Source organism: Thalassophryne amazonica, chromosome 16 (assembly GCF_902500255.1).
Source record: "Thalassophryne amazonica chromosome 16, fThaAma1.1, whole genome shotgun sequence".
Taxonomy (NCBI): Eukaryota; Metazoa; Chordata; class Actinopteri; order Batrachoidiformes; family Batrachoididae; genus Thalassophryne; species Thalassophryne amazonica.
The window spans coordinates 44,963,725-44,989,081 of NC_047118.1; the positions used below are offsets into that span (position 1 = coordinate 44,963,725).

Below are 25,357 nucleotides of genomic sequence, written 5' to 3' on the forward strand. Positions count from 1 at the left end.
AAAATTATAAAGAGAACTGAAGTTTTAAGAGTGGCCATAATAAATATTTAAGAAACAAAAGTTTATGAGCATTGTAAACATTGACACGATGGAGTTTGATGTGGAAGAGTTCAGAAAGATACGATTGGAATGTTTTGATTACCATTTACCGTTGGCGATGAAAGTTAACTTTGTGTTACAGTCAGAACAAGAAGCTGCACTGAAAGAGATCTATCTGGGAAGAGACAAACCAGACTGGAAGCCATTTTGTTGCAGCCACACATCACCTACAGCACTGAAGGTGTAAATATGGCCGACACTATGGATCCTCTACCCGCATACAGATGTGAAGAAAAGGTGGAAGCAGATGTGAAATTAAGGCAGAATTTACAAACAGAACCATTGTTGGGAGCAACAAGGATTCTGTTCACAGATGGATGCTGCTGGAGAAGCCCAATGGAAGGGCTAAAGGCAGGATTTGCTGTAGTTGAACTCTACCCAAACTCAGGGACATTCAGGACAGTAGCATCAGGACAGATCCTCAACACGCCATCTGCGCAGAGAGCAGAATTACATGCATTAGCTGAAGCGCTAAAACATTCAAACATTTCAGGACATAGTAATTGATTACACAGACATGGGCCCAGAAAACCGAACTCAAGGCTACAGGTGCTTACTGATCATTGTGGATTGCTATACAAAGTGGGTAGAGGCCATCCCCAGCAAAAAGGAAGATGCTGCATCACTTTGCAAATATCTGATCAATCAGTTCATACGTAGACATGGGTTCCCGAGATCAATCAGATCAGGCAATGGTTCACATTTCAAAAATGAAGATTTGGCTAGAGTCGAGAAAAGTATGGGCATTAAACACAGATTTGGCTCTGTTTATCACTCACAGTCCCAAGGACTGGTGGAGAGAGCAAATCGGACACTAAAGGAGAAGCTAGCTAAAATTTGCTGACTCAAAATTGACCTGGGTACAGGTATTGCCAGTTGCCTTGATTGCTATCAGAGCTTTCGTTAACTCATCAACAGGATTCTCACCTCAAGAACTTTGCACAGGAAGGACTTTTCCCAACCCAGCTGCCACTGGCATTAGGGGGACGCCCCTAGATGTCAGCCAAATGCAACACACTACCTATTATTTGCTGCTAACTTCATTGGTAGCCTCGCTCTCATTCCAGGTGCAGCAACGAGAAGGCAATCCTCCACAGGGACCTGTGGGGAATAAAGTAGATCCAGGAGATTGGATCTGGTTGAAGGTAATTGAGGGACCTGACTGTTGTACATTCATTCCAGACAATTCAGGTGACAGTGGTGTCATTGCTCAAGCCGTAGCTAATCTGACTTGAATATGGGATGCAACTGAAAAGGGATATGTGCAAGATGAAGGGGGATTTTTTTAACTGGTTATTTTCAGGAGACTGGAAACAATGGATGATCATGATGGCTATGATATTTTTGTTTGTGTTCTTGATAATGACATTGATTGGATGTTGTGTTGTTCCATGCCTTAGAACTCTGATCACCAAGTACATTGATAGTACGATTGCTAGTCAGCTACTTGTATGGGGAATTAATCCTGGAGAAGAACTGTTAGAAGTTGATGAGTGTCTGTAAGGTGTTGGCCACACTTTAACTGTGGGCAAAAGGGGGAACTGTAAAGAATAATTGAAAATATATACTATTTTACTCATAATTAGCTTTGCATGCTAACAATGCTAAAAGTTACCAAACTGAATAAAAGGCTTTGTGTTCATTATTTTCAAAAAGTAACAAATGTTTAGAAGTATGTACACCATGTCAGTTCAAATGAACTAGGTATTGTATCAAATGAATGAAGTTGAATAGAGTGTATACTTGTGCCATAATGTGTTTAACGGTTTTATCATGATGTCAAATGAATGAAAATGTGCATGCCTATGCTTTGATGGGTGTTCAATTGATTTATGATGGTTTTGAAATGATTATAATATCATACAGTTTGTTTAGTGATTAAAATATGTGCTTATGATGAATTGTATTGAACATGTGGAACTGCTGACAGGTGTGTTGACTCTCAAATGAGTAAAGTGTTTTGGTTTAAGGTAGGGTGTAACATGTTGGTTTGAGCATGTCAGGCATTTGACCATTTGAATAAAGTCATGACTAATGCCTGACATGATGTTTCGTGATATGTTCAAAGGTCATGAGGTCAAGATGTGTACTGCAAATAATATTGTTGTTGCCTCTGTTTATAATCAGAGAGTTTATATGGTTTACATTCATGTTTGATCTATGCTGATCAATAATGTACAGCTGAATGATTGTACTGTTCAAAATTAATTGCTTCTTGCTGTATTCTGTAAAATGTGAGTGATCTCATACTTTGACTGTGTGGAAGAGTTTCGCCCCCAGAGGCAAAACAATGGCTGGGTTATGTCTTATCCGAAGCCAACACAGAGTGTCTGGAGGAATACAATAACGTTGCTGTGAACTGAACATGGACCTTTTCTCATACGGGGCTGAAAACAAGCTGGAGAGTGTGACTCTTTAACACTGATCTACATTAATTGAGTTACACATTGTCACGAAGACAAAATGTCAGGGCGTATGTGCTGGTAAACCTCTGCACCCAGGGTGATTATCAGATCAGTTTCCATCACAACGAGGGAAGGATTAACAGCAATGCCCTGCTTTATGGACTATTTTTTTCTCTCCATTTCTATCATAGAGGACATGTGGGACTGGGTGTCCCGCCTGGACAGATTTCTGGGGCCTGTACTACGAAGCGGGGTTACTGGCTTATCAGGGTAACTTCGGGAGTAAGTTGACGTGTGGAGTAACTTCCTGGTTAACCCGTACTACGAAAGGTGGATAGGTTTTGATCGAGGTATGCTGCCATGGCAATTTATGCTGTGTGCCAAACCTGCTCCGAGCAGGTTATGTTCTAGATTAGCTTGAGGTTTTCGCTTAACCACTCCCTTTATAAGTACCGTCCATCCACCTTCAATCACTCCGAAGACAATGCCGGCCTACCTGGATGATCCGTTTGATATTGGGGCACAAATTCTGAGGGGCTCTCTCTGCAGGGCGAGGGTTTTTAAAGACCGCTAGAATCCGCTGACATACCCGGACAATATTCTCTATGAAAGATATACAACCGCTGGCAAAAATTATGGAATCACCGGCCTCAGAGGACGTTCATTCAGTTGTTTAATTTTGTAGAAAAAAAGCAGATCACAGACATGACACAAAACTAAAGTAATTTCAAATGGCAACTTTCTGGCTTTAAGAAACACTATAAGAAATCAAGAAAAAAGATTGTGGTAGTCAGTAACGGTTACTTTTTTAGACCAAGCAGAGGAAAAAAAATATAGTGATTCCATTTTTTTTTTTCCTCTGCTTGGTCTAAAAAAGTAACCGTTCTTTCTGAGGAAAAATTATGGAATCACCCTGTAAATTTTCATCCCCCAAATTAACACCTGCATCAAATCAGATCTGCTCATTGACATTGACCCTATGTGTCTTTTTGCAAGGAATGTTTTTGCAGTTTTTGCTCTATGGCAAGATGCATTATCACCTTGAAAAATGATTTCATCATCCCCAAACATCCTTTCAATTGTCCAAAATATCAACATAAACTTGTGCATTTATTGATGATGTAATGACAGCCATCTCCCCAGTGCCTTTACCTGACATGCAGCCCCATATCATCAATGACTGTGGAAATTTACATGTTCTCTTCAGGCAGTCATCTTTATAAATCTCATTGGAAAGGCACCAAACAAAAGTTCCAGCATCATCACCTTGCCCAATGCAGATTTGAGATTCATCACTGAATATGACTTTCATCCAGTCATCCACAGTCCACAATTGCTTTTCCTTAGCCCATTGTAACCTTGTTTTTTTCTGTTTAGGTGTTAATGATGGCTTTCGTTTAGCTTTTCTGTATGTAAATCCCATTTCCTTTAGGCGGTTTCTTACAGTTCGGTCACAGACGTTGACTCCAGTTTCCTCCCATTCGTTCCTCATTTGTTTTGTTGTACATTTTTCGATTTCTGAGACATATTGCTTTAAGTTTTCTGTCTTGACGCTTTGATGTCTTCCTTGGTCTACCAGTATGTTTGCCTTTAACAACCTTCCCATGTTGTTTGTATTTGGTCCAGAGTTTAGACACAGCTGACTGTGAACAACCAACATCTTTTGCAACATTGCGTGATGATTTACTCTCTTTTAAGAGTTTGATAATCCTCTCCTTTGTTTCAATTGACATCTCTCGTGTTGGAGCCATGATTCATGTCAGTCCACTTGGTGCAACAGCTCTCCAAGGTGTGTTCACTCCTTTTTAGATGCAGACTAACGAGCAGATCTGATATGATGCAGGTGTTAGTTTTGGGGATGAAAATTTACAGGGTGATTCTATAATTTTTTCCTCAGAATTGAGTGATTCCATATTTTTTTCCTCTGCTTGGTCTAAAAAAGTAACCGTTACTGACTGCCACAATCTTTTTTTCTTGATTTCTTATAGTGTTTCTTAAAGCCAGAAAGTTGCCATTTGAAATGACTTTAGTTTTGTGTCATGTCTGTGATCTGCTTTTTTTCTACAAAATTAAACAACTGAATGAACATCCTCTGAGGCCGGTGATTCCATAATTTTTGCCAGGGGTTGTAGTACCACCATGAAACTTAAGTCACTCATAGTAAGAGCAACATGAGACTTGTCTAAACTGACTAAACCAATTGAGCTGCACAAACACAATAAATCGGTAACACTAACAACACTGTTAAAGCTACATAAACCACAATAACATTTAAAACCACAAAACCCTGAACTCCCATGGTGAATTGCAGCACTGCATCCATTGTTATTGGTTAGATAAAATTGCCAATTTCTCCAAAAGTATTTGTCCTATCAACTTGTTTTTGCAGTGCTCATCCTTGACCCAAAATACATAAGCATACTAAATGGCGAATGTCAGGTCTCCCCAGTTTTTGCGTGGTCAAAGCCAGACACATGCACACACAGGCCACTTGGCTATCATAATATAGAGTCTATATTATAGACGGTACCTTTATTTTGAATAAATGAAAAGAAAAAACAACAGGAAGAAAACATAAAACACATCTGGCCTTTTTTTTTAATGTGTCACCACCACAGAGCCTTGTGGTCATCTTCTTCAATTGCTTTCACAACTATTTGAAGAATACAGGATTACTGCTCAGGGTATTGGTCTACTACCTACTTTTTTTTCGGGACGTTAGTCTCCTGACTTACACTCCAGTCCAGTTGGTGGCGGCAATGCTCCATATAAGCTGATTGCCTTGACCGTCAAGAAGAAGAAGAAAAAGAAGAAGCAGAAGCGCAGCCCTGTGGTCGCCACAGAGCAGTGTTGCCAGGTGCGCGGTTTTTCCGCGAAATTGGGTTACTTTTGAAACGTGCCTCAATCGCTTAACCAAGCAATGGGTGTTTGGCGAAGAATGTTAGTTTGCTAATGTTGGAGGCCTGTTGGTACATAACAAAAACCTAATAGAGTACTTTAACTTAAATTTGAAATAAAAATGATATTTCAGGAGAATCATAACAGAAATTGTTTTGCACTGAAATCATGAACATGTGTGAATGGAATTCAAAATAGAAATTATCCACTACACATTTTGTTCTTTTTTTTTTACTGGAGGACGCACAAATCAAACAAGTAAGCTGAAATTATTTTAATGAAGTAAATACACAGCCAATGAAGTTCATAGAATTTGATATAACTAAGTTGATAGAAAGTTAACAGAAGTACAACCAGTAAATACAGAGTGCATTTCGATCTACTATAAGCACGTGATTTAATAAAGAAAGACGATAAAGTTTGTGGTGAAATAAGCAAAAACAGTACGTTTTCCAGGCAGGAAGAAATGACAAGCATAGAATTCTGCTGATTTTGTCACAGAGATCTGGCAACCCTTCTCAAGCCCTCTGGTGGCTAGCGGCCTTTTCGGAGGAAACAAAGAAGAATTTGAGTGAGTGTGTTCACTGAGTCTGTACTTTAACGGCTGAAATTAGTGCATCGCAGTTTTACACGCAACGTAATTTTGATGTTAGCTGCTAGAGAGTTTATTTGGTTTACTATTCGCTAACTTGGCTAGTTAGCAGTTGCAGCTAAGTTCGCATGCTTAGTGGGAGCTAACGCTTATTTAGCAAATTTCCATCGTCGTGGTTTCATGGTTTGGTTATTCTCTAAGACATGCTTTGGGCAGATGAAACAGAGTACGAGGATATAGTATTGCTTTTATTTTTTGCGGACGAGGAAAATTGCGTTCAACTTCTTTAATTTTTTGCTTCGTTTGGTAGACGTATTCTTTGTGTTAGCGGGTTTGGCTAAGTTAGCATTATAACACCGTCAGTCTTTTTCTATCAAGTACAGACGGTTGCCCAGTTCCGGATCACCTTTTTTAAAGTCCCGCTATACGGAGCCATAATGCAACTGAATGTCCTTTATTGTGTATTGTTGTATTGGACATTTGATGTTATTTAGCCCAAAAAGTCTGGGTGGAGTAGCGCTTAAGTGTGAAGCCACTTTATGTGTGGCGCAAACATTTGCCAGAAATGGATCACTTTTGCCAGTTCCGGATCACGACACTCTGTCACTTTTGGGACATTCTTGGCATCTGGCTGGAGCCCTTCTAATGCAGAATGATACACACTGTGCCCGAGAATGTATTTTGAACACAAAATTATATAAATTATACTTATTAAATGAGAATTTACTTAGTTTCGAAAGGCGCCGTTATACGTTTTTACGAGCAAAAAATGAGTGGAGGTGAGATTTCTCCCGAATTAAAAGGTAAAAGCCCCCACATTCATGCCCATTCGTGATGTTGAGATGACCCCCAAAGTACACATGACTCAACTACAGACACGAGGCTGCTGCTTCAGTGATCCGCAACCCGCAAATTTTCGCGTCGGATATAAATGAGTGAGTCAGAAAAAACACGCACACCGCAGGCACAGGGATGTTTTGATTCCTCTGCTGATCACAAGGATGGCTGGATCCGGTCGAGCTTGTGGTCGTTTGTAGACAAAACATCAATCTTTCCATTGGTACCAAGTATTAGCTTATTCGTGCTGATTACGAGAAACGATGGCGCAAAAACTACAGCAGTGATTCAGAACTGGCACTGATCCGGAACTGGGCAAGTGACTGTACCCAACCAGAGCATGGATTAAAGTTCATGATTCCGAAAATAGTCCAGGCTCAATATAAGATAATGTGATGTTGAGGGAAAAGCTGAAAAAGGATCAATGCAAGGAAAAAAATAGACAAACTACCTGACTTTAAACGGGTTTTGGGCGTCCTGTTTGTTAAAATATGTCACTGTAAATTTCAAGAAATAGCTAGAGGTACACCAAATCAGATCTAATAAATGTAGATCCAAATTGCTTGAACCTCTACAACAGGGGTGGCCAAGTTTGGTCCTCAAGAGCCACCTTCCTGATACTCTTAGTTGTCTCCCTGCTCCAACACACCTGAATCCAATGAAAGGCTCATTAAAAGTCTGCTAACGAGTCTTTCATTGGATTCAGGTGTGTTAGAGCAGGGAGACAACTAAGAGTGTCAGGAAGGTGGCTCTCGAGGACCGAACTTGGCCACCCCTGCTCTACAAAGTCATGCGCAGTGGAAAACCCCCATTTATTATGTAAACTGGAGGCATGAAAAAATAATCTTGAAGGCCCTATTTTATGCAGCAGTCACTGAAGAAAAGGAAAGATAACTAGCTCAGAGCATGGACAACTATGTTACTTTCTGGTTAGCAGGCAGGCACAATACTTCAGGACATCCTACCTAAACAGTAACAAAGAAAAGTATAACTGTGGCAGACACTGGGCTAATCAACGCAAATAGACTGTGAGAAACGCAAGTGCAGGATTCTGTATAGAGGTAGACTGAACAAGATAAGATATATTTCTAGTCTCACATGGAGAAATTTGCAGGAAGCAGAGGAGCGATACTTGGAGAAAATAAAGGTAACAAGGGATCCAGACAATTGCAGTGTCCTACTGCTTTCAGCTAATGTCATCAAGTGACATATATAACTTCAGAGGTCTTTTGCATTTGTTTGCCCCAGAAGAGCAGGTGGAATGGATCTTTGCATTTTGAAGGTGTCACTGCAGCAAGCCAAATAGACAGTCCTGTTTCCCAGCTGGGAAGCTGAAAAATCATACTCCATTTATAGTTTTCCATGCTGGTCATGAGCGCAGTTGTGGCAATTAATCATGTATTCCCCATTGGAGTGTGTGTTTTTTGTTTTTTTTTACACGAAGTGATGGCTACAGAGAGCACTGTTCTCCGTTGTTGTGAAATCCTAATTTTATTTATATATATATATATATATATATATATATATATATATATATATATATATATAATACAAATAATGAATGGTAAGGAGTCCAACATAGAGAAATATTGGATGAAGAAAAGTTATATTGGACGAGGTGTAGCCAAGTCCAATATAAATTTTCTGAAACCAATATTTCTCTATGCTGGACAACTTGCCATCCATCAATTGTTATGTTCTCCACCCCCTCCCAAATTAAGCAAACAACAAAGAGTCAAGAAAATTAGATCAATTTATTTTGCTGTGAACAGCATATGATTGATTCTGATGCGATGAATGTTTCTAAAACGTCAGTAGCGTGCTTGTCTACCTTCTTAGTGTTTTTGGCATCCTTGGAGTTCAATATTTCCACCAGTTCCTCCTCTGTGAACTCAGCAAACCTTGCTGGCAAACGCTTTTCTGCTGTTGTTGACATGTTTGTTGCCATTTTTTCAACCAGCGTCTGTCAGCTAGTTCCTGACCTTTGTATGCCGCACTCTGATTGGCTAGCTGTTGGCAGTAAGCTCTAGCGCTATTGGTCAGTGGGAACCGATCCAATATAACTTTTGGTCCTAGCCTTTTTGGATCCTTTTGGATCCAACATAACTTTCTGGCACCAAGCATGCCAAAATACAGGTAAATGATGGACAGAAAGGCTAATCTGTGATTGGCTATTGCAATCTGAGTGGACAATGAATATATATATATATATATATCACAGTGAAAGCCACCTCTCTGAGGTCTTGTGGGATTTGACACCAATAGGGCAAATTGATTGCCAGCTACGGAAAGCACTGTGTAGCTGTTTACGGGCTACAGAGTCTTTCCCTTTTTTATGTTTGGTAACTTCACTTAAAAACAGCAATATCTTTGTCCCCTCATAAATTTTTTACAGTAGCCTGTGTTCTAGAGTATGTTGCATTAACAATAACACAATCCCATTCTGTATACTTATTAATGTTTTTTTTTTAATTTTACTTTATTTGCTGAAGGGTTGGGTTCCATTTAATTATTCTCCTAGTTAACTGAACTAGTTAACTTAAATGTACCATGGTATGACTATAAATTGAGTTAAATGTAACTGTTTTTTTGTTTTTTTAATGTTTCATGTCTAGGTTCCACATTATGGACATAGGTGTCACTCCTTAATCCAAACTCCAATCACAATGTCAAGTAAGTAAGCATTGGATGCAATTGATTAATACGCATTAACTAGTCTGACATTTTAATGTTCCATTTTGAGCACAGGTGAATGTGTCTCTTTAAAGTTCACATTTTTTTCAGACTAAAGTGATTACTTGATGTATTTGACAAAACTGATTAAAAATTGACATCTTTTAACCAAATAGTCTTTTAAATTGGCCTTTGGCCTGAAGTCGGTTGTGCTGCTGCATTTGAGTCAGTGGAGCGCTGTAGCCAAAGAACCTTTCATTGTAAACACATAAATTGTACATCTGTACATCTGCCTTACATGTTTACAAATGTATTTATTTTTTTGCTGCACAGAACGGCCATCTTATGCTCCTCCCCCTCCTCCTGCTCCAACAACCGTAAGTAGACCACTCAGATTGTACATATTGGTCAATGGTGAAGGGCCCACTTTATCACTGTGCGCACCCCCCCAATCATGCTCCGTCTCTTCTGTATATGTTGTTGTTTAAATTGTTAGAGTATACTGTGGGTAACCTCCTTTTCAGCTTTCCACCATTCTCACTTCTGGTTATTCCTCTCATATCACAGTGAAACACTCATTAAAGGTCTTTTGCAAAAGGGGTCAAATTACCCTCTGATTTTTATTTTTTTTAGATTTATTGCCTGGGTAACAGGATTTTTGAAATGCCAATGGAGTTTTAGAACATTGGCTACTTGGCATATGTGTACAGTTTGATTCTGGTTTTCTTTTTCTTACATTAACTAGCAGGGTACAATGTGAGGTTGAAATGTAATGGTGTTAAGTAAATACAACAATCTGAGCTTTGATGCAAGGTCCCGTTTTACATGCAGCATTCACTTGTTATGTATTCATCCTGGATGCCAGCAAGTTTAGTTGCTTTTTAATTATTTTTTTGGGCTTGCATGATGGTGTCATTATTATTATTTTTATTGTTATTATTTTTTGGCTGCTCCAGCAAATACATAGCTATATTTTCACATTACCCCCGTTTTCACTTATTTATGTTTATCCCTCTTCCTCCTCTTGTTTGTGAGCCATTTCTCATTCGTGTTTTGTCTCATTTGTCTTCCATCAGCAAATGCCTTCCACCCCAGGGTTTGTGGGCTACAACCCTTACAGCCATCTGGCCTACAACAACCTCCGGCTGGGAGGGAGCTCCGGAGGCTCCAGCAGGGTAATGAATTGGAAAAGAAATGATGTAAAAAAGGGACAGGTTTAGTATTTTAAAAAAGAAGGCAACATTTTTAGCAAATAAGTGGGCTAAGCATAAGGCTACATGTTTGAGGGAAATGGAAAGATGAGTATTGCAAGGCTAACTGAATATGCTGAGACTAATGTAGATAGAAGTTGTTGGGATGACGATTGTAAGGTAATCAGAAGATAATTAGCCCAATGGTTAGAGGAAAGTTAAAAGAAATTGTCACGTTTATTTATTTATTTGTAAGAAATGAGTCCAAAAGTTGACGGGGTGGTGGGAGGTCAGACTGTGTTTTGGGGAAGAACGAATACTGACAGAAATGAAATGTGAATAGTCACTGCAGCATTTGCAAGGTGGGAATGAGAACAAAACATACTGACGCAGTGTAATTTTTTTATTCTCACCAACACCCCCCCACCCCACCAAAAAAATCACAAATTGCATTGAGCAGAAAATTTTGAGGCGCTGAAATGCATGCATATATATATATGTGTATGTTACACAATGTAATCCTGCCACAGTCCTTCATGTGGGGGGGGGGGGGCTTTTTAAACCTCCTTTTCACAGAGCACTAAACAAGTATGTGTCATATTAAAGAATACCAAAACACTAGGATCACTCAGTTTCAGCTTCATGAATCACCCCAGCAACTGCATGGGTGCAAACAATATATTTGGTTAGAAGCAAAATGTTAATGTGTATATTTATCATCAGGATCCCACCAGTCATCCTTGACAGAGCTCAGTGTGCATGTGCACCCACATTTTCTTCAACGTTTAAGACCAGACACCATAATGAAGCATATCCACACAAAGTAGACCAGGCCTTATGTGGCAAGTGGGGTGTCTGTTCTTAACCCTCATTCATGTGCTGCAGAACAACAGACTTGCTGTCTCACAAACAAACACTCAGGCTACATTAAGAGTCAGAGTTTTATTTATTTTAATTTTTAAGATAACACTTTGTGTTTATCAGCATCTGGTGTGAAACAAGTTGAGGAATTGTTGACAGTGGTGCACACACAGAAGTGAAGTCCACTGATTAATGCTCAGCCTTATTTTTGTTAAATCGTCAAAATCTGGGGAGTAGCTGTCAGATTCTGACTCCTGGCACCTTCTGTTGAAAGCTCTGACTGCTTTGATGTGGACTGTAGTGGGAGTATTTAATGTCACAAAAGAATTAAGAGGATTAGAGTGTGATCAAATCACAATAAAACATTTTATTTGTGTGAGAGACGGAGAGACTCAAAGGGCTCTGGCTGTGCATGATTGACATCCAAATTAATCTTTATTTGGCTGTATTTTTTGTTGGTGTTACTAACAAAATATTTCTGGTCTGACGGGGGTCTTAATACTGCAGGGGAAACGCTGTGATGAACTGAATCAGTGAGCAAAGCAGCAGCACAGCATTTCTGGTGATTGGTTGAGATGGAAGAAGTATTCATTTTTTCACAGTAAAATGAACAAATTTTAGAATGTTAAATTTCTTACTGGTTTCAGTAACTAATGTAAAATGGGAAATAAAACCTTCCTTATAAAGAGATGAGTAATCCTAAAAGTATTGTGCCTCATTTTATTTCAGCTGGTATTTGCAAATGGCATTTGTCTGTTAGGGTAGCAACTATCATTTTTGTAATCGATTCTTTTATCAGTTAACATGATTTTTTATTTTATTATTATTTTGTATTTTAATTATTGATATTGTGACTTAAAAATAATATCCAACAAGAGCCTTGTGTACATTTTGCATCATCTAACTCATGACTCTTGTTTTCATATGTGACCGATAGTGAAAGATAAGAACAGAACATAATCTGTTTTTTCCTCACTTGTTAACTTTATATTTTTATATTTATCATCCATCCTGCTCCTGGGGATCACTTGATCCTTAACGGTATTGGTCTCTTTCTCCCTCCTCCATATACACCTTATGGGTGAACATTGGTGTCTGCTAAGCAAGTCTTGATTAGCTGAACTCGCCCGACTAACTGGTGCCAACTCGCTGTGAGTACAGCTGATAAAGAGGAAAGTAAGCGTATCAGGTGGTCGCTCAGCGATGAGCTGGGTTGTTGACCTTTGCTTGAGATATGACTCTAAAGGCTGCCTTAACTTCTTCACCATTTGGTCACTCTCTGATTTGTTAGGAATGTATTTCGGAATACTTCATTTTACTTTTTCATATTTATATGTGCACCATATTTTTTTTGCCAGTCTTACCGTTAACACCTGATATTTTCTCTCTGACCTCCCTCAACTTTTTGTCTTTTATACTCAAACCTTTTTACTGCTGTCTCTCCTTTTACTTTATCCCTTTTCCTTCTCCACACTTACTTTGACCCCCCCCCCCCCTTTTTTTCCTTCTGTTCTCCCTCTTTTCACAGAACTCCTCAGGCATCACTGTCCCAAAGCCTCCCAAACCTCCAGACAAGCCACTGATGCCTTACATGCGGTACAGCCGGAAGGTAAGCAGGAAGGTAAGACACCCATCCACGGTGTCTGCTTTTACTGCTTGTCCTCCCATCCCCTGAAAGGCTGCAGGGGTTAGTGGGTGGGAGACGGCTAAGCCAGGACGCCTTCACCACCATCTCAACCACCTAGCGGAAACCACTGGTCGTCTCGCTTTGGCTCATTGTCATCCTCTGTTTGTGAATGATCAAGTGAAATTACAACATTTCCTCATCTGCCTGATCTGCTTCTTACTCTTCTGCCTGTTTGTGCTTGTCTCTGCTTCTCTATTTGTAGCACTGAAATGTCTCTATTCCATGCACTGCATAAGGAATAAATCCATTAATATTTTATTAGTGTGCCACTGTGGTAACAAATATTTAATTCCATATAGTCTTTTATTTCTTTAGTTTAAATAATGTATTAGAAAGCAGTTTTAGAATTTACATTCTTCCCCTTTTCTTATTTCTAGCTGTCTGTATTTATTGAAATATACACGTAACTGCAGTTACCCTGTAGTGACCATATGTTGTTTGTGTGTGTGGATTTCTGCTTCCTGCACGTGTGTTTATGCACATGCAAGGTATGGGACCAAGTGAAGGCATCCAACCCGGACCTGAAGCTGTGGGAGATTGGAAAGATTATTGGAGGGATGTGGAGGGATCTGACCGATGAAGAGAAACAGGACTACCTGAATGAATATGAAGCGGAAAAGGTGAGCCGTCACAAGTGGCCTATCATGACTTTCTGCAAAGGTCTGCACAGTATTGTCATTGTTTATTTTTAGACTTTGAGATAATTTGTCTTTTCATAAAAGAAAGCACGTGTAGACAGAAAGAATGCAGTACTTTGGAGGTTAATTAAAAGTATGTCAAATGTCTCCAACAGAGGCCGGCCCAATCTACATATAGCTCATACTTGTTACAGATTGACCAATTGATTAATCACCTCATGGTTTTTCTTGGATATCAGCTAATGATTGTATTCCCCTATGATTAATTATTGCCTGAATGATATGATATCAAGACTATATAGATACATTTTTAAAACCCCAATGATGGGTCTTCACTTCTTGGCTGTGAAATTGGATCTGCTATATTTTTGTGTTTTTACCTCAGTTTCTTATTGTTTTTTGAAATACCTGGCTCCTATAACAATTGTAATTTCCCCTTGGGATTAATAAAGTTGTCTATCATCACATCACCCACTCATCTTCCTCCGCTTATCCCGGACCGGGTCGCGGGATCTCATCATATCGCATTTTCAAAAATCCCAAAGTTGGCTTTGGAGAAAAACTTAAAGCCGTCAATTAGCTCCTTCAAATCGTCATCCATCAGTAAAACAAACTCTGCTATATTTAGCTAAATGTTGCCCTCACTAGTATGTGTGTGGGTGGGGTTCACAACGTGCAGTGGTACAAAACCTATGGAACCAAATTTGCACGGTAAATGGAATGAATAATTCAGGTCATGTGACATATATAAAGCGCCAATCGAACGACAAAGATCCACTCAGCTGTTATATAAAATGTGTTTATCAACTGATAGCACTAATATTTGCTGATTCTTCAGCTCTTGCTAATGACAGTGACTGTCTGCATCGCACTACAAGCAGAGCGGTAAATTAAAACACATGTAATGTCAGTGCCATCTGCTGTGCCCCCCTTTTCCTGTTTAAACAATGCATAAACAGCTGATTGCATTAGTTCAAATGAAAAATGTACAGACTGTACAGTTTTACAATATCCTACACAGTTATAATATTAATATTTATTAGATATTTTTTTCACATTTGTGGCCACAAGGAGACAAACCTGCATGATGCAAGTCTTCTCAGCTCTAGTTTAAGACTCGCAGTAGCAGAGTTTGACTCTGGTGCCAGTGATAACAGCGTAGTTAAAAGTTCCCAAAGACCGAGGGCATCAAAAGCATAAAATGTATGGCCCCTTCACACATAACGGTGAAACAGCACGAAACGGTTCGAAATTAGTGCATGAAACATCGCGCCGGGTTCGTGCATGCGCCGGTGTCTGTTGAGCAGGGACAATGCCAGGTGCACCACATGGCACTGCTTATGTGTAAGAAATAAAAACCAGCTGGTACCTGTGGGACCACATCGCGCCACTTATGTGGAATAATAAAAAAAAAAAAACACACACTACCTGGGACACGAACTCAAGCCTTTCAAAACCTCTGATCCGCAGTCAGAGACTTCACCACTGAGCTACGGAGCTGATCTTTGAAAGCTGTGGGAAGCTGCCTCGTATCAGGAAGCACATGGACGTATTACAAAAAAAAAAAAAATCCCACACCATATAAAAACACCGCATTTATCAAGCGAGCAATACAAATATCCTTCTGTTCCTCTGGTGATGACCCATGGTCACAGACATACAGTAATGAAATGACATGAATGAGAAGCAGTGTGCTCTGATAATGTACACATCTACTGGTCAGGTGTGTCCTGCCTGACATGCGTGTCTTGTGGACGGCGGGCCACAGCACAGGCACTGCGTCATGTGGAACAGAGCTCACGTGGGTGACGTGACGGTCAGATCGCCTGCTGCTTGTTCTGATCTGATGGTCCATTTCAACCTGGGGGGCTGTCAGTGTCCACTCTGTGTGTGCACTTGCGTGCTGCAGCTTGTCACCACCACGGCGATGTATGTTTTTATTTATGTCCATGTAAACAGCAATCAGATGCACGTGCCTCACAGTGGACAGTTGTTAGTCCATGTTTGTCCAAACACAGTAGGTATTGTGTAGGTGGACTGTCCAGAATGACCGATCACCACAGCTGCTTCTGTCAGAAGCCACGCCTCCTGTGAGTGGAGTGCACACACCCACATGTCAGTATGTGTGTTTGCAAAGTCACACTCGTGGGGAACTTGGACAAATTTCACAGTAGTACGATAGTCGTCTGCATTCTCTTGTCGTGCCAAGAGTGCGACTGGCCACACATTTTCTAAGTGCCATGCGAGCAGTGTGAGGAGAGGGTGCAGTGGGTTTGCACAGCGCACACTTTGTCTTTCAGGCACTTGTGTGTGCAAATATTTGTAGCAACAGGTGTACGAGCCGTTAGCGACAGGGACGACATTACACAGTGTGCACACGATTCCTGCGTCCTGTGTGCACTTCGTCCAAACTTGGCACTATGTGTGAAGGGGCCCTAAAAGCAGTCACACCTGAAAAGGACACATACAGATGCAGTTCTGGATGATGGACCACCAAAAAACACAAAACCACTATCTATTCATGTTTAATATTCAATGTTTCTACAGTATGATGGAGCTGGCTGCCCCCCCAGGCTGAGGACAACCCCTGCCAGGCCAGAAATATTTTTTTAAAATAATGCCAGCAAAAACACCATAGCCGAAATAACGTAACATAACTGCAAATATCATTAATCAATAATCACTTAGGCTTATGCAACTGCTGAAGCTGTTCAAATCACACACAGCTCAGTTCCCTGTACCGCCCCCAGGTGCACATGCGTTAAAACACCTGCTAAATATTTTATTTTTTTGTAGAGGTAAATCACATTAAGCATTTTCAGATGAAAACACAACTGTCATGGAAATATTGTTAAACTGTTTTTCTGAACCAGCAGACATTTAGACTCCACAATCATTTAAGTCTTAACGATCATTAATTAAACAGCTACAGCTCGTATGTTCAGTGTGAAATTGTGTAAGAACTTAGATTCATTAATTTATTTCTATTCAGGTTTTAACTTTCAGGGAGCAGATTGAAAATGAAAACAGTCTTGCTCACAATTAAAATGATCATGCAGTGTAAAACAAGTTTTTTTTTTTTTTTTTTTTTTTTTATCTGCCTTTTACATTTTCATGTTAGAACTTTACTGTTAAATATCACCAAAGTATTTTCAGACTGCTTTACACACTGCTTTACTGCTTTGTTTTTGCAGCATTCATCCTTGACCCAAAATACATAAGCATACCAAGCGGCCAGTGTCAGCTCTCTCAATGGCATGATTGCAGCCACACACACACACACACACACATACATCCAGAGATGTGTGTGGGTGTGTGTGTGTGTGTGTGTGTGTATATATATATATATATATATATATATATACACTCAACAAAAATATAAACGCAACACTTTTGGTTTTGCTCCCATTTTGTATGAGATGAACTCAAAGATCTAAAACTTTTTCCACATACACAATATCACCATTTCCCTCAAATATTGTTCACAAACCAGTCTAAATCTGTGATAGTGAGCACTTCTCCTTTGCTGAGATAATCCATCCCACCTCACAGGTGTGCCATATCAAGATGCTGATTAGACACCATGATTAGTGCACAGGTGTGCCTTAGACTGCCCACAATAAAAGGCCACTCTGAAAGGTGCAGTTTTATCACACAGCACAATGCCACAGATGTCGCAAGATTTGAGGGAGCGTGCAATTGGCATGCTGACAGCAGGAATGTCAACCAGAGCTGTTGCTCGCGTATTGAATGTTCATTTCTCTACCATAAGCCGTCTCCAAAGGCGTTTCAGAGAATTTGGCAGTACATCCAACCAGCCTCACAACCGCAGACCACGTGTAACCACACCAGCCCAGGACCTCCACATCCAGCATGTTCACTTCCAAGATCGTCTGAGACCAGCCACTTGGACAGCTGCTGAAACAATCGGTTTGCATAACCAAAAATTTCTGCACAAACTGTCAGAAACCGTCTCAGGGAAGCTCATCTGCATGCTCGTCGTCCTCATCGGGGTCTCGACCTGACTCCAGTTCGTCGTCGTAACCGATTTGAGTGGGCAAATGCTCACATTCGCTGGTGTTTGGCACGTTGGAGAGGGGTTCTCTTCACGGATGATGCGAAGGAGATGTGTTGCACTGCATGAGGCAAATGGTGGTCACACCAGATACTGACTGGTATCCCCCCCCAATAAAACAAAACTGCACCTTTCAGAGTGGCCTTTTATTGTGGGCAGTCTAAGGCACACCTGTGCACTAATCATGGTGTCTAATCAGCATCTTGATATGGCACACCTGTGAGGTGGGATGGATTATCTCAGCAAAGGAGAAGTGCTCACTATCACAGATTTAGACTGGTTTGTGAACAATATTTGAGGGAAATGGTGATATTGTGTATGTGGAAAAAGTTTTAGATCTTTGAGTTCATCTCATACAAAATGGGAGCAAAACCAAAAGTGTTGCGTTTATATTTTTGTTGAGTATATATATATATATATATATATATATATATATATATATATATATATAAAATTTGTTGAGAATTACCCTGCAAGCATTTGCTTCATTTCAAATCCATGTTGGCATCATACAGAGGCAACATTACAAAATTGTCATTGTCCACATCCTTATGTACCTGACTGCAGATCAGAATAGGACAAGGCAACTAGCTTTATCATGTGAGATAAATTTTTTCGCTGTCTTCCACCTAGATCGAGTATAATGATTCTCTGAAGGCCTACCACAACTCACCAGCTTACCTGGCATACGTTAACGCAAAGAATCGGGCTGAGGCTGCGATGGAGGAGGAGAGCCGGCAACGCCAGAGTCGACTGGACAAAGGAGAGCCGTACATGAGTATTCAGCCAGCTGAAGACCCTGACGGTTAGATAACCAGAAACAATTATAGACTTTAATAAGTTTACAAAGTGCATGAGTCTTAGTGCCTGAAATTTGCAATGTATGATGTGAGTGATGTATGAGGGATAAGCAGAGCACTCACTGACATCAAATATTTAGTAATGACAAGTATTTAACAGTTTTTTAAACAAAAGCAATTAACAATAATGAGTTCCTTAAATGTTTTCTCAAGTGTTAATTAATACAAAGTACCAAATATTTAAAAATTATTTAAAATGGTTGGTGTGGCAACACAGTGTTACCTCACAGTGAGAAGATCCATCTACATCTGGAGTTACCATGAGGAGCATCTGGACATCCAAACTGGATCCTCTTTGGTAACCTTGAGCAAAAACTGGAGCAGCCAAAGGTTGCGCACTGTTACAGAATTATTCAAATCTGGTACATTGTAGATGCACAGTTAATGTATTGTGTTGTGGATGTTTTTAAATCACAACTGAAAATGCAGCTGTTTGTGAGAGCTTTTGAGATGGTTAAAAAAAAAATTTCAGCCTTTGTTTTATTGGTGTAGTCCGGTGTGTGTGTGTGTACGAGGTCTGTCCAAAAAGTATCGGACCTTTTTATTTTTTGCAAAAACCATATGGATTTGAATCACGTGTGATTGCATCAGCCAAGCTTGAACCTTCATGCGCATGCGTGAGTTTTTTCACGCCTGTCGGTTGCGTCATTCGCCTGTGAGCAGGCATTGTGTGAGCAGTGGTCCACCCCTCTCGTCGGATTTTTATTGCGAATAAATGTCTGAATGATTTGGAGCTTTGCTGCATCAAATTTTTCCAGAAACTGTGAGAGACCTCCAGCTGGACACCATTTGGAACATTTAGATGGCTTTCAGCGACGATTTTATGGGGATTACACAGATTAAGGAGTGCTCCAGCCGGTTTAAAGACCACCCACAGCGCTTGAGAGCGCGGCGATCAGGCTCAAACCCCGCTGAAACAACCAGATCATTTCCAACGTGAAGGCTTTGTTGATCCAGGACGTCGTCTGACTTTCACAAAAAAGGCAGAAGGCGTGGACATCAGCACTTTTTCGGCACATTCTACTGTTACAGGAGTTTTTTTTCATGGAAAGAGAAGCGGAGGATTGCAGCACCGTGCCGCTTATGGCGCGGGACAAAACCACCTCTGTGTTGGTCTCACAGGATGGCTTTCAGACGGCTTCCGGTTGCTTTTCAGTCGTGTGAGTATCTGAGAAATTGAGCATGAGCTGGACATGCCCCAACATGTCCTGTGAGGCTTCATCACGGTGTTGCTTTGCGCCATGCGGCTCTGCCGCGACGCCCAGAATTCCTCCGCTCCTCTTTCCATGACAAAAACTCCTGTAACAGTGGAATGTGCCGTTCATTTCTAAACTGGACGCTGTCTTGATCTGGTATGTCGTCTGACTAGCACAGGAATTGCGGAAGACGCGGACATCAGCACTTTTTCGGCACACTGAGACAGACGTGCGGAGGAATTCCGCGCGTCGCGGCAGAGCCGCATGGCGCAAAGCAACGCTGTGATGACGCCTCACAGGACATGTTGGGGCATGTCCAGCTCATGCACAATTTCTCGGATACTCACACGACTGAAAAGCAACCGGAAGCTGTCTGAAAGCCACCTGAAAGCCTTACTGTGAGACCAACACGGAGGTGGTTTTGTCCCGCGCCATGAGCGGCACGGTGGCGCAATCCTCCGCTTCTCTTTCCATGAAAAAAAACTCCTGTGACAGTAGAATATGCCGAAAAAGTGCTGGTATCCACGCCTTCTACCTTTTTTGTGGAAGTCAGACGACGTCCTGGATCAACAAAGCCTTCACGTTGGAAATGATCTGGTTGTTTCAGCGGGGTGTCAGCCTGTCGATCGGTGCTCGGAGTGCGCTGCGCTCTCAGACGCTGTGGGCGGTCTTTAAACTGGCTGGAGCACTCCTTAATCTGTGTAATCCCCATAAAATCGTCGCTGAAAGCCATCTAAATTTTCCGAATGGTGTCCAGCTGGAGGTCTGTCACAGTTTCTGGAAAAATTTGATGCAGCAAAGCTCCAAATCGTTCAGACATTTTATTCGCAAAAAAATCCGACAAGAGGGGTGGACCACTGCTCACACAAAGCCTGCTCACAGGCGAATGACGCAACTGACAGGCGTGAAAAAACTCACTCATGCGCACGAAGGTTCAAGCTTGGCTGATGCAATCACACGTGATTCAAATCCATATGGTTTTTGCAAAAATAAAAAGGTCTGATATTTTGGACAGACCTTGTGTGTGTGTGTGTATGTATATGTATATATGTGTATATATGTATATATATATGTGTGTGTATATGTATATAAGTAGGTCCCTTTGGCTGCTCCCTTGTTTTTGCACTCGGGGTCACCACAGCAAATCCAAGGTGGATCTGCATGTTGAATTGGCATATATACACAGTATATATAAAATGTGCTATATAAACACAATACCTGGACTATTGATAAAGTTTTAAAATTAAATGTTTGTCCACTGTTTAAAGTGAAAAAGGTACCTTGACACTTGCACAAATTTGATTCCCACTCTGGCACACAATCTGGTGTGCCAGTAAGTAAATGCGTAAACTGTGGTGCAAGTGTGCAAAGAAAATTTTGAAATGTTCAAAACTTCTGAGATGCATTAATGTGAACTAGACTTGAACATTGCATAGCCTATGTGAAAACACTGTGTGTCACTGAGTCAATGTGCCTCATTGCTGCAGCGCAGCACATCTAAACGAAATGTTACATCTATAATAAACTAAATTTTACCGTTCCATTATATAACACATAAGAAGGAATAACAATCCAACTGTTTTACCAATCCATTGCAGTATAAATAATTACTTTTGAGAGGATTCCAAATGCGTTCTCCGCCGCACGATGCGCACGAGCGAAGCTGCAGCTGCAGAGCATTTCTCTGTGATTCTGAGAGTGATGAGAGATGTTTCATCAGCCAAGCCAAGAGAGTAAATGCATCATGATTATTTTATATAACGTATTGTCCAGCAGGACAAAGCAGGTCGCACTGGCACAACGAATTGCGCGCGCAGCAGTGCGGTTATCAGATTCACGCAAGTGTCAAGGTGGCTTTAGATTATAAAATGGCTGAAAATATTTAGTACGCATAAAATAACGAACACATTTTTTTTTTCACTTCCATTCTCTCTCCACCTTTTGCTGTGTACAGACTACGATGACGGTTTTTCAGTGAAGCACACGGCAGCAGCTCGCTTTCAGCGCAACCACCGGCTCATCAGTGACATCCTGAGTGAGATTGTGGTGCCTGACGTTCGCTCTGTGGTCACCACAGCTCGCATGCAGGTCCTAAAGCGGCAGGTCCAGTCGCTGATGGTGCACCAGGTTAGTTTGGCGGAGCGTTGGTGACCTCAACTCTGTTTTCAAACCTGCTGCTCAGCAAAGAGCGAGTCAGCCTTTACATGCATATCTCCACAGTTTATCAGCTGCAGTCAATCATAATCACGTGCTTTATTCATAGCTTGCTTGTTTTTGTTTCCTTCCTGGTGTTGTTAGAGAATGTTACTGACCTGTAACATGAACCAACAGAGGGATGTGTGATTTATACACTCTGGTGACACTCTGTTTATTGCTGTATCATGTCTGTTGCAGAGGAAGCTGGAAGCAGAACTTTTGCAGATTGAAGATCGCCATCAAGACAAGAAAAGACGTTTCCTGGAGACAACTGACTCATTTAACACTGAACTTAAGCGGGTACCATAACTTTAATTCTATTAGGCAGAGTTTATTTGCTACAACACGCATGTATATTTATGCATGCATGCTACCTGTGTGTATATGTTCCCTAAAAGAGGTTTTGAGTGATACTGAACATTTTTAAGGTTCGTTTGTGGTGTTAGTGGAGCTGTGTTTGACCTGATGGTGTTTGTCTCCAGCTGTGCAGTCAGAAGGTTGAGGTTGACATGGAGAAACTAGCAGCAGAGATGGCGGCCGCTGAGGAGGTAGCGAGGCGCCGGGCAGAGGAGAGGGAGCGTGAGGCTGCTGAGCAGGCGGAGAAAGCTGCTCAGCAGGCTCACCAGCAACAAGAAGCTGCTGCCAACAACGGCCTAGAGCAGAGCAGCGCCAGTGCTAAGAGTGCAGCGAACTCCAGCTCAGGGACTAAAGATGATACACCAATGGAGACTGGTACCTGCACCTGTTTATAAGTCGGGATTCCTTTGGGGTTTATACCTGTAACTCAGATGACAACTTAAAGTGTCATTATACATGTGAAAGGTGGAATTGTGCAACTTTTGAACCATCTGTCCTGAATTCTCTCTCCAGATGAGGCAGCGTCTTCCGAGTCCTGCTCAGACTCCCAGCATCCACCTGGTCTCCAGTCTTCTGCCCCTGATCACCCCGCCCTTCCCACAGAGCCTCCCAGGGAGAGCAAAAGTGCCTCCAGCGAAGATGGCAGCATGCCTCCTTCATCGTCAGACGGCACCCCGGGAGCAACAACCCCAGACCCGCCAGAGGGCCAGGAAGGCAACCTAGCCATGGCCCCCGAACCAACGCCTCCCCCACCCTCAGAACCAGCCCCTCCACCGCCACCACTGCTCTCCTCCAGCCAGACCAACCAATCATATGATATGTAATAAATCTCCACTCTGGGTTTGTTAGCCCCCGTGACGGCTAAACTCAGCCGTAAAGCCGCAGGTCTGCCGGTTCCTCTTCTCGGCAGGTAAAGTCAGACCCATATGTTGACAATGTTAAATACACAGGAATAAAAAGAAGTGCTGAATAATTGAGGGTATTTTAGTGGATTAAGTGGGATTCATATGTAGATTTTGAGTGGTGAAACTAGAATTTAACCCGATCTGTTCTAAGATTCACTTGTAGAGACACTCGAGTGCAAAACAGTCTTCACTTTCCTACATTTCAGCCCCGTATAGTCTTGTAACAGTGCAAATGATGCTGGTTGGCACCAAGTCAGATATGAAGGAGTGCACGTTTACATTTCCTCTAAATGTATTTAGCATGCCATGTGAATGCACTAATTGAAATATTGTTAATGAATACAAGATTTGATCCGATTGTCTTTGTGGTTCAGGTACTGCTTGAAACAAGGCTGTTTTTCCACAAATGTCACTCGTTGGGTTTTTGTTGGAGGACTGGACAAAAACGGCGAGATTAGCATTCTGCCTGTCCATTTACCTGGAATCTGATTCGCAGTCTACCTTTAACATCTGCTGGAATAAAAAAAAAAAAGTTCTGTTGGCTTGCTGTGAGGCAGGTCAAGGGCAGCAGCTGACACTGCAGGGTGACTTTTCTGTTCCGCTATAAAAGCTAAATGGTCTCGGCTGCTGGTTTCACCAGCTGTTTGTGTTAATAGGCATGCTAACTACTGATTTCATATACACACTAAAATGAAACCCAATTTGTAGGTGTGGCGCTGATGGATTTGGCTTCACCATTTTATCAAACATTTCTTATAAATTCTTTATTAACCACTGTATTTTTGTGAAGGGAGGGTAACTGTTTTATTTCACATTTCGCACCTGATGTTTTCCACTGATAAACAGGCACAGAAAGACCTCAACCTTTTTTTTTCTTTTTTAAACCTCAGAATTGTGTAGTTATCAGCTCGAGTGATTTACAAATCTACTGTAACTTGTACTTTGCTACACTTGTCTGTCATAGAAGCGTTTAAAGTAACTTAGCCTTATGTTAAAGTGGCAGTCTTGAATCTGCCATTTTTATGGTTTATTTCGGGATAATGTGTTGTAACATTCCTACACACACCTGAAGAACAGTAATCATTTCCAGGTTTGAGTGTGTTTTTTATTTTTTAAATTTGATCATGACCTCTGGAGGGGTGGGGGAATTGATGTCAAAGTATTGTTTGTTAGTTACACAGAGTGCACAATGTGTGTCAAATGGCAGAATCAGAATATCAGATGGATGTTGAAACATTTTGTTACATATTTGATCAGAAGCTCTTCTGTCAGAGCTCCGGGTTAACTGCTCAGACCGTGTACCTCTTTCAGGCTGTTGATCACAACCATTTAGTTTCCCAGGGAAATGCACACGCTACATGTAACCAAACCTCAGTCACTAGGTATATGCATTTTAAGGACTGTTTTCTTACTTGAATTGGACTTTTATTAATTAAGCTTTTTGTTTTGCATCCTTTTCTACTGTCTGTCTGAATAAAGATAAATTCTCAGTCTTTCAGAGGCTCTTTTTGTTAAAGTGATCAACCTATAATAGGCTAAAGGGGTATTGTCACCCAGGTGGTTGGGCAGGAGTCAGCAATTGGCTTAGCGTGATTGCTCCGAAAGGGGCTTTGGGTCACCAAACTTACAGGAAAGGTCAGGTCAGAAAATAGATGACCTTGAGGTCAATGTCACAGAGGCTTGGCAGCCACTTTTTTTTTTTTTTTGGCGTGGGGGGGGTCTATCCCTTCTGCTACACTTCTGGGTAATGGGTTTACAAAGGACTGCATGAATTGGTTCATGTAGGTTTGTACATTTAAGCATGATTAACAAAAAAGTAAAGTTTTTTTTTTTTTTTTTTTCTCCCAACCTACAGTGGGGTAAAAAAGTATTTAGTCAGTCCCTGATT

The 25,357-nt window shown here is 41.1% G+C and overlaps 1 protein-coding gene across 4 annotated transcripts; it reads left to right on the top strand.

Moving 5' to 3' along the window:
* The first annotated feature begins 5,886 nt into the window (after window positions 1-5,886).
* Window positions 5,887-24,349, top strand: LOC117527222 (SWI/SNF-related matrix-associated actin-dependent regulator of chromatin subfamily E member 1-like). Of its 4 annotated transcripts, none has more exons than XM_034189439.1 (11): window positions 5,887-5,973; window positions 9,447-9,504; window positions 9,838-9,881; window positions 10,581-10,679; window positions 13,084-13,176; window positions 13,731-13,862; window positions 18,589-18,760; window positions 21,966-22,138; window positions 22,406-22,507; window positions 22,690-22,939; window positions 23,078-24,349. In XM_034189439.1, exons 2-11 carry the CDS (start codon window positions 9,498-9,500, stop codon window positions 23,386-23,388), a joined length of 1,383 nt encoding a protein of 460 aa, XP_034045330.1. In that variant the 5' UTR covers window positions 5,887-5,973; window positions 9,447-9,497; the 3' UTR covers window positions 23,389-24,349. The 4 variants fall into 4 exon arrangements, with proteins under 4 accessions (XP_034045330.1, XP_034045331.1, XP_034045332.1 ...); XM_034189440.1 differs by having other exon boundaries at window positions 13,084-13,164; XM_034189441.1 differs by lacking the exon at window positions 10,581-10,679 and having other exon boundaries at window positions 5,888-5,973.
* The last annotated feature ends 1,008 nt before the right edge of the window (window positions 24,350-25,357 follow it).

What these genes read in the sequence shown, in the direction of transcription:
- LOC117527222 (XM_034189439.1), top strand. An exon ending in GCTCCGGAGGCTCCAGCAGG is followed by an intron (nt 10,680 to 13,083) that starts GTAATGAATTGG and finishes CTCTTTTCACAG; the next exon opens with AACTCCTCAGGCATCACTGT. An exon ending in TTAACACTGAACTTAAGCGG is followed by an intron (nt 22,508 to 22,689) that starts GTACCATAACTT and finishes GTTTGTCTCCAG; the next exon opens with CTGTGCAGTCAGAAGGTTGA.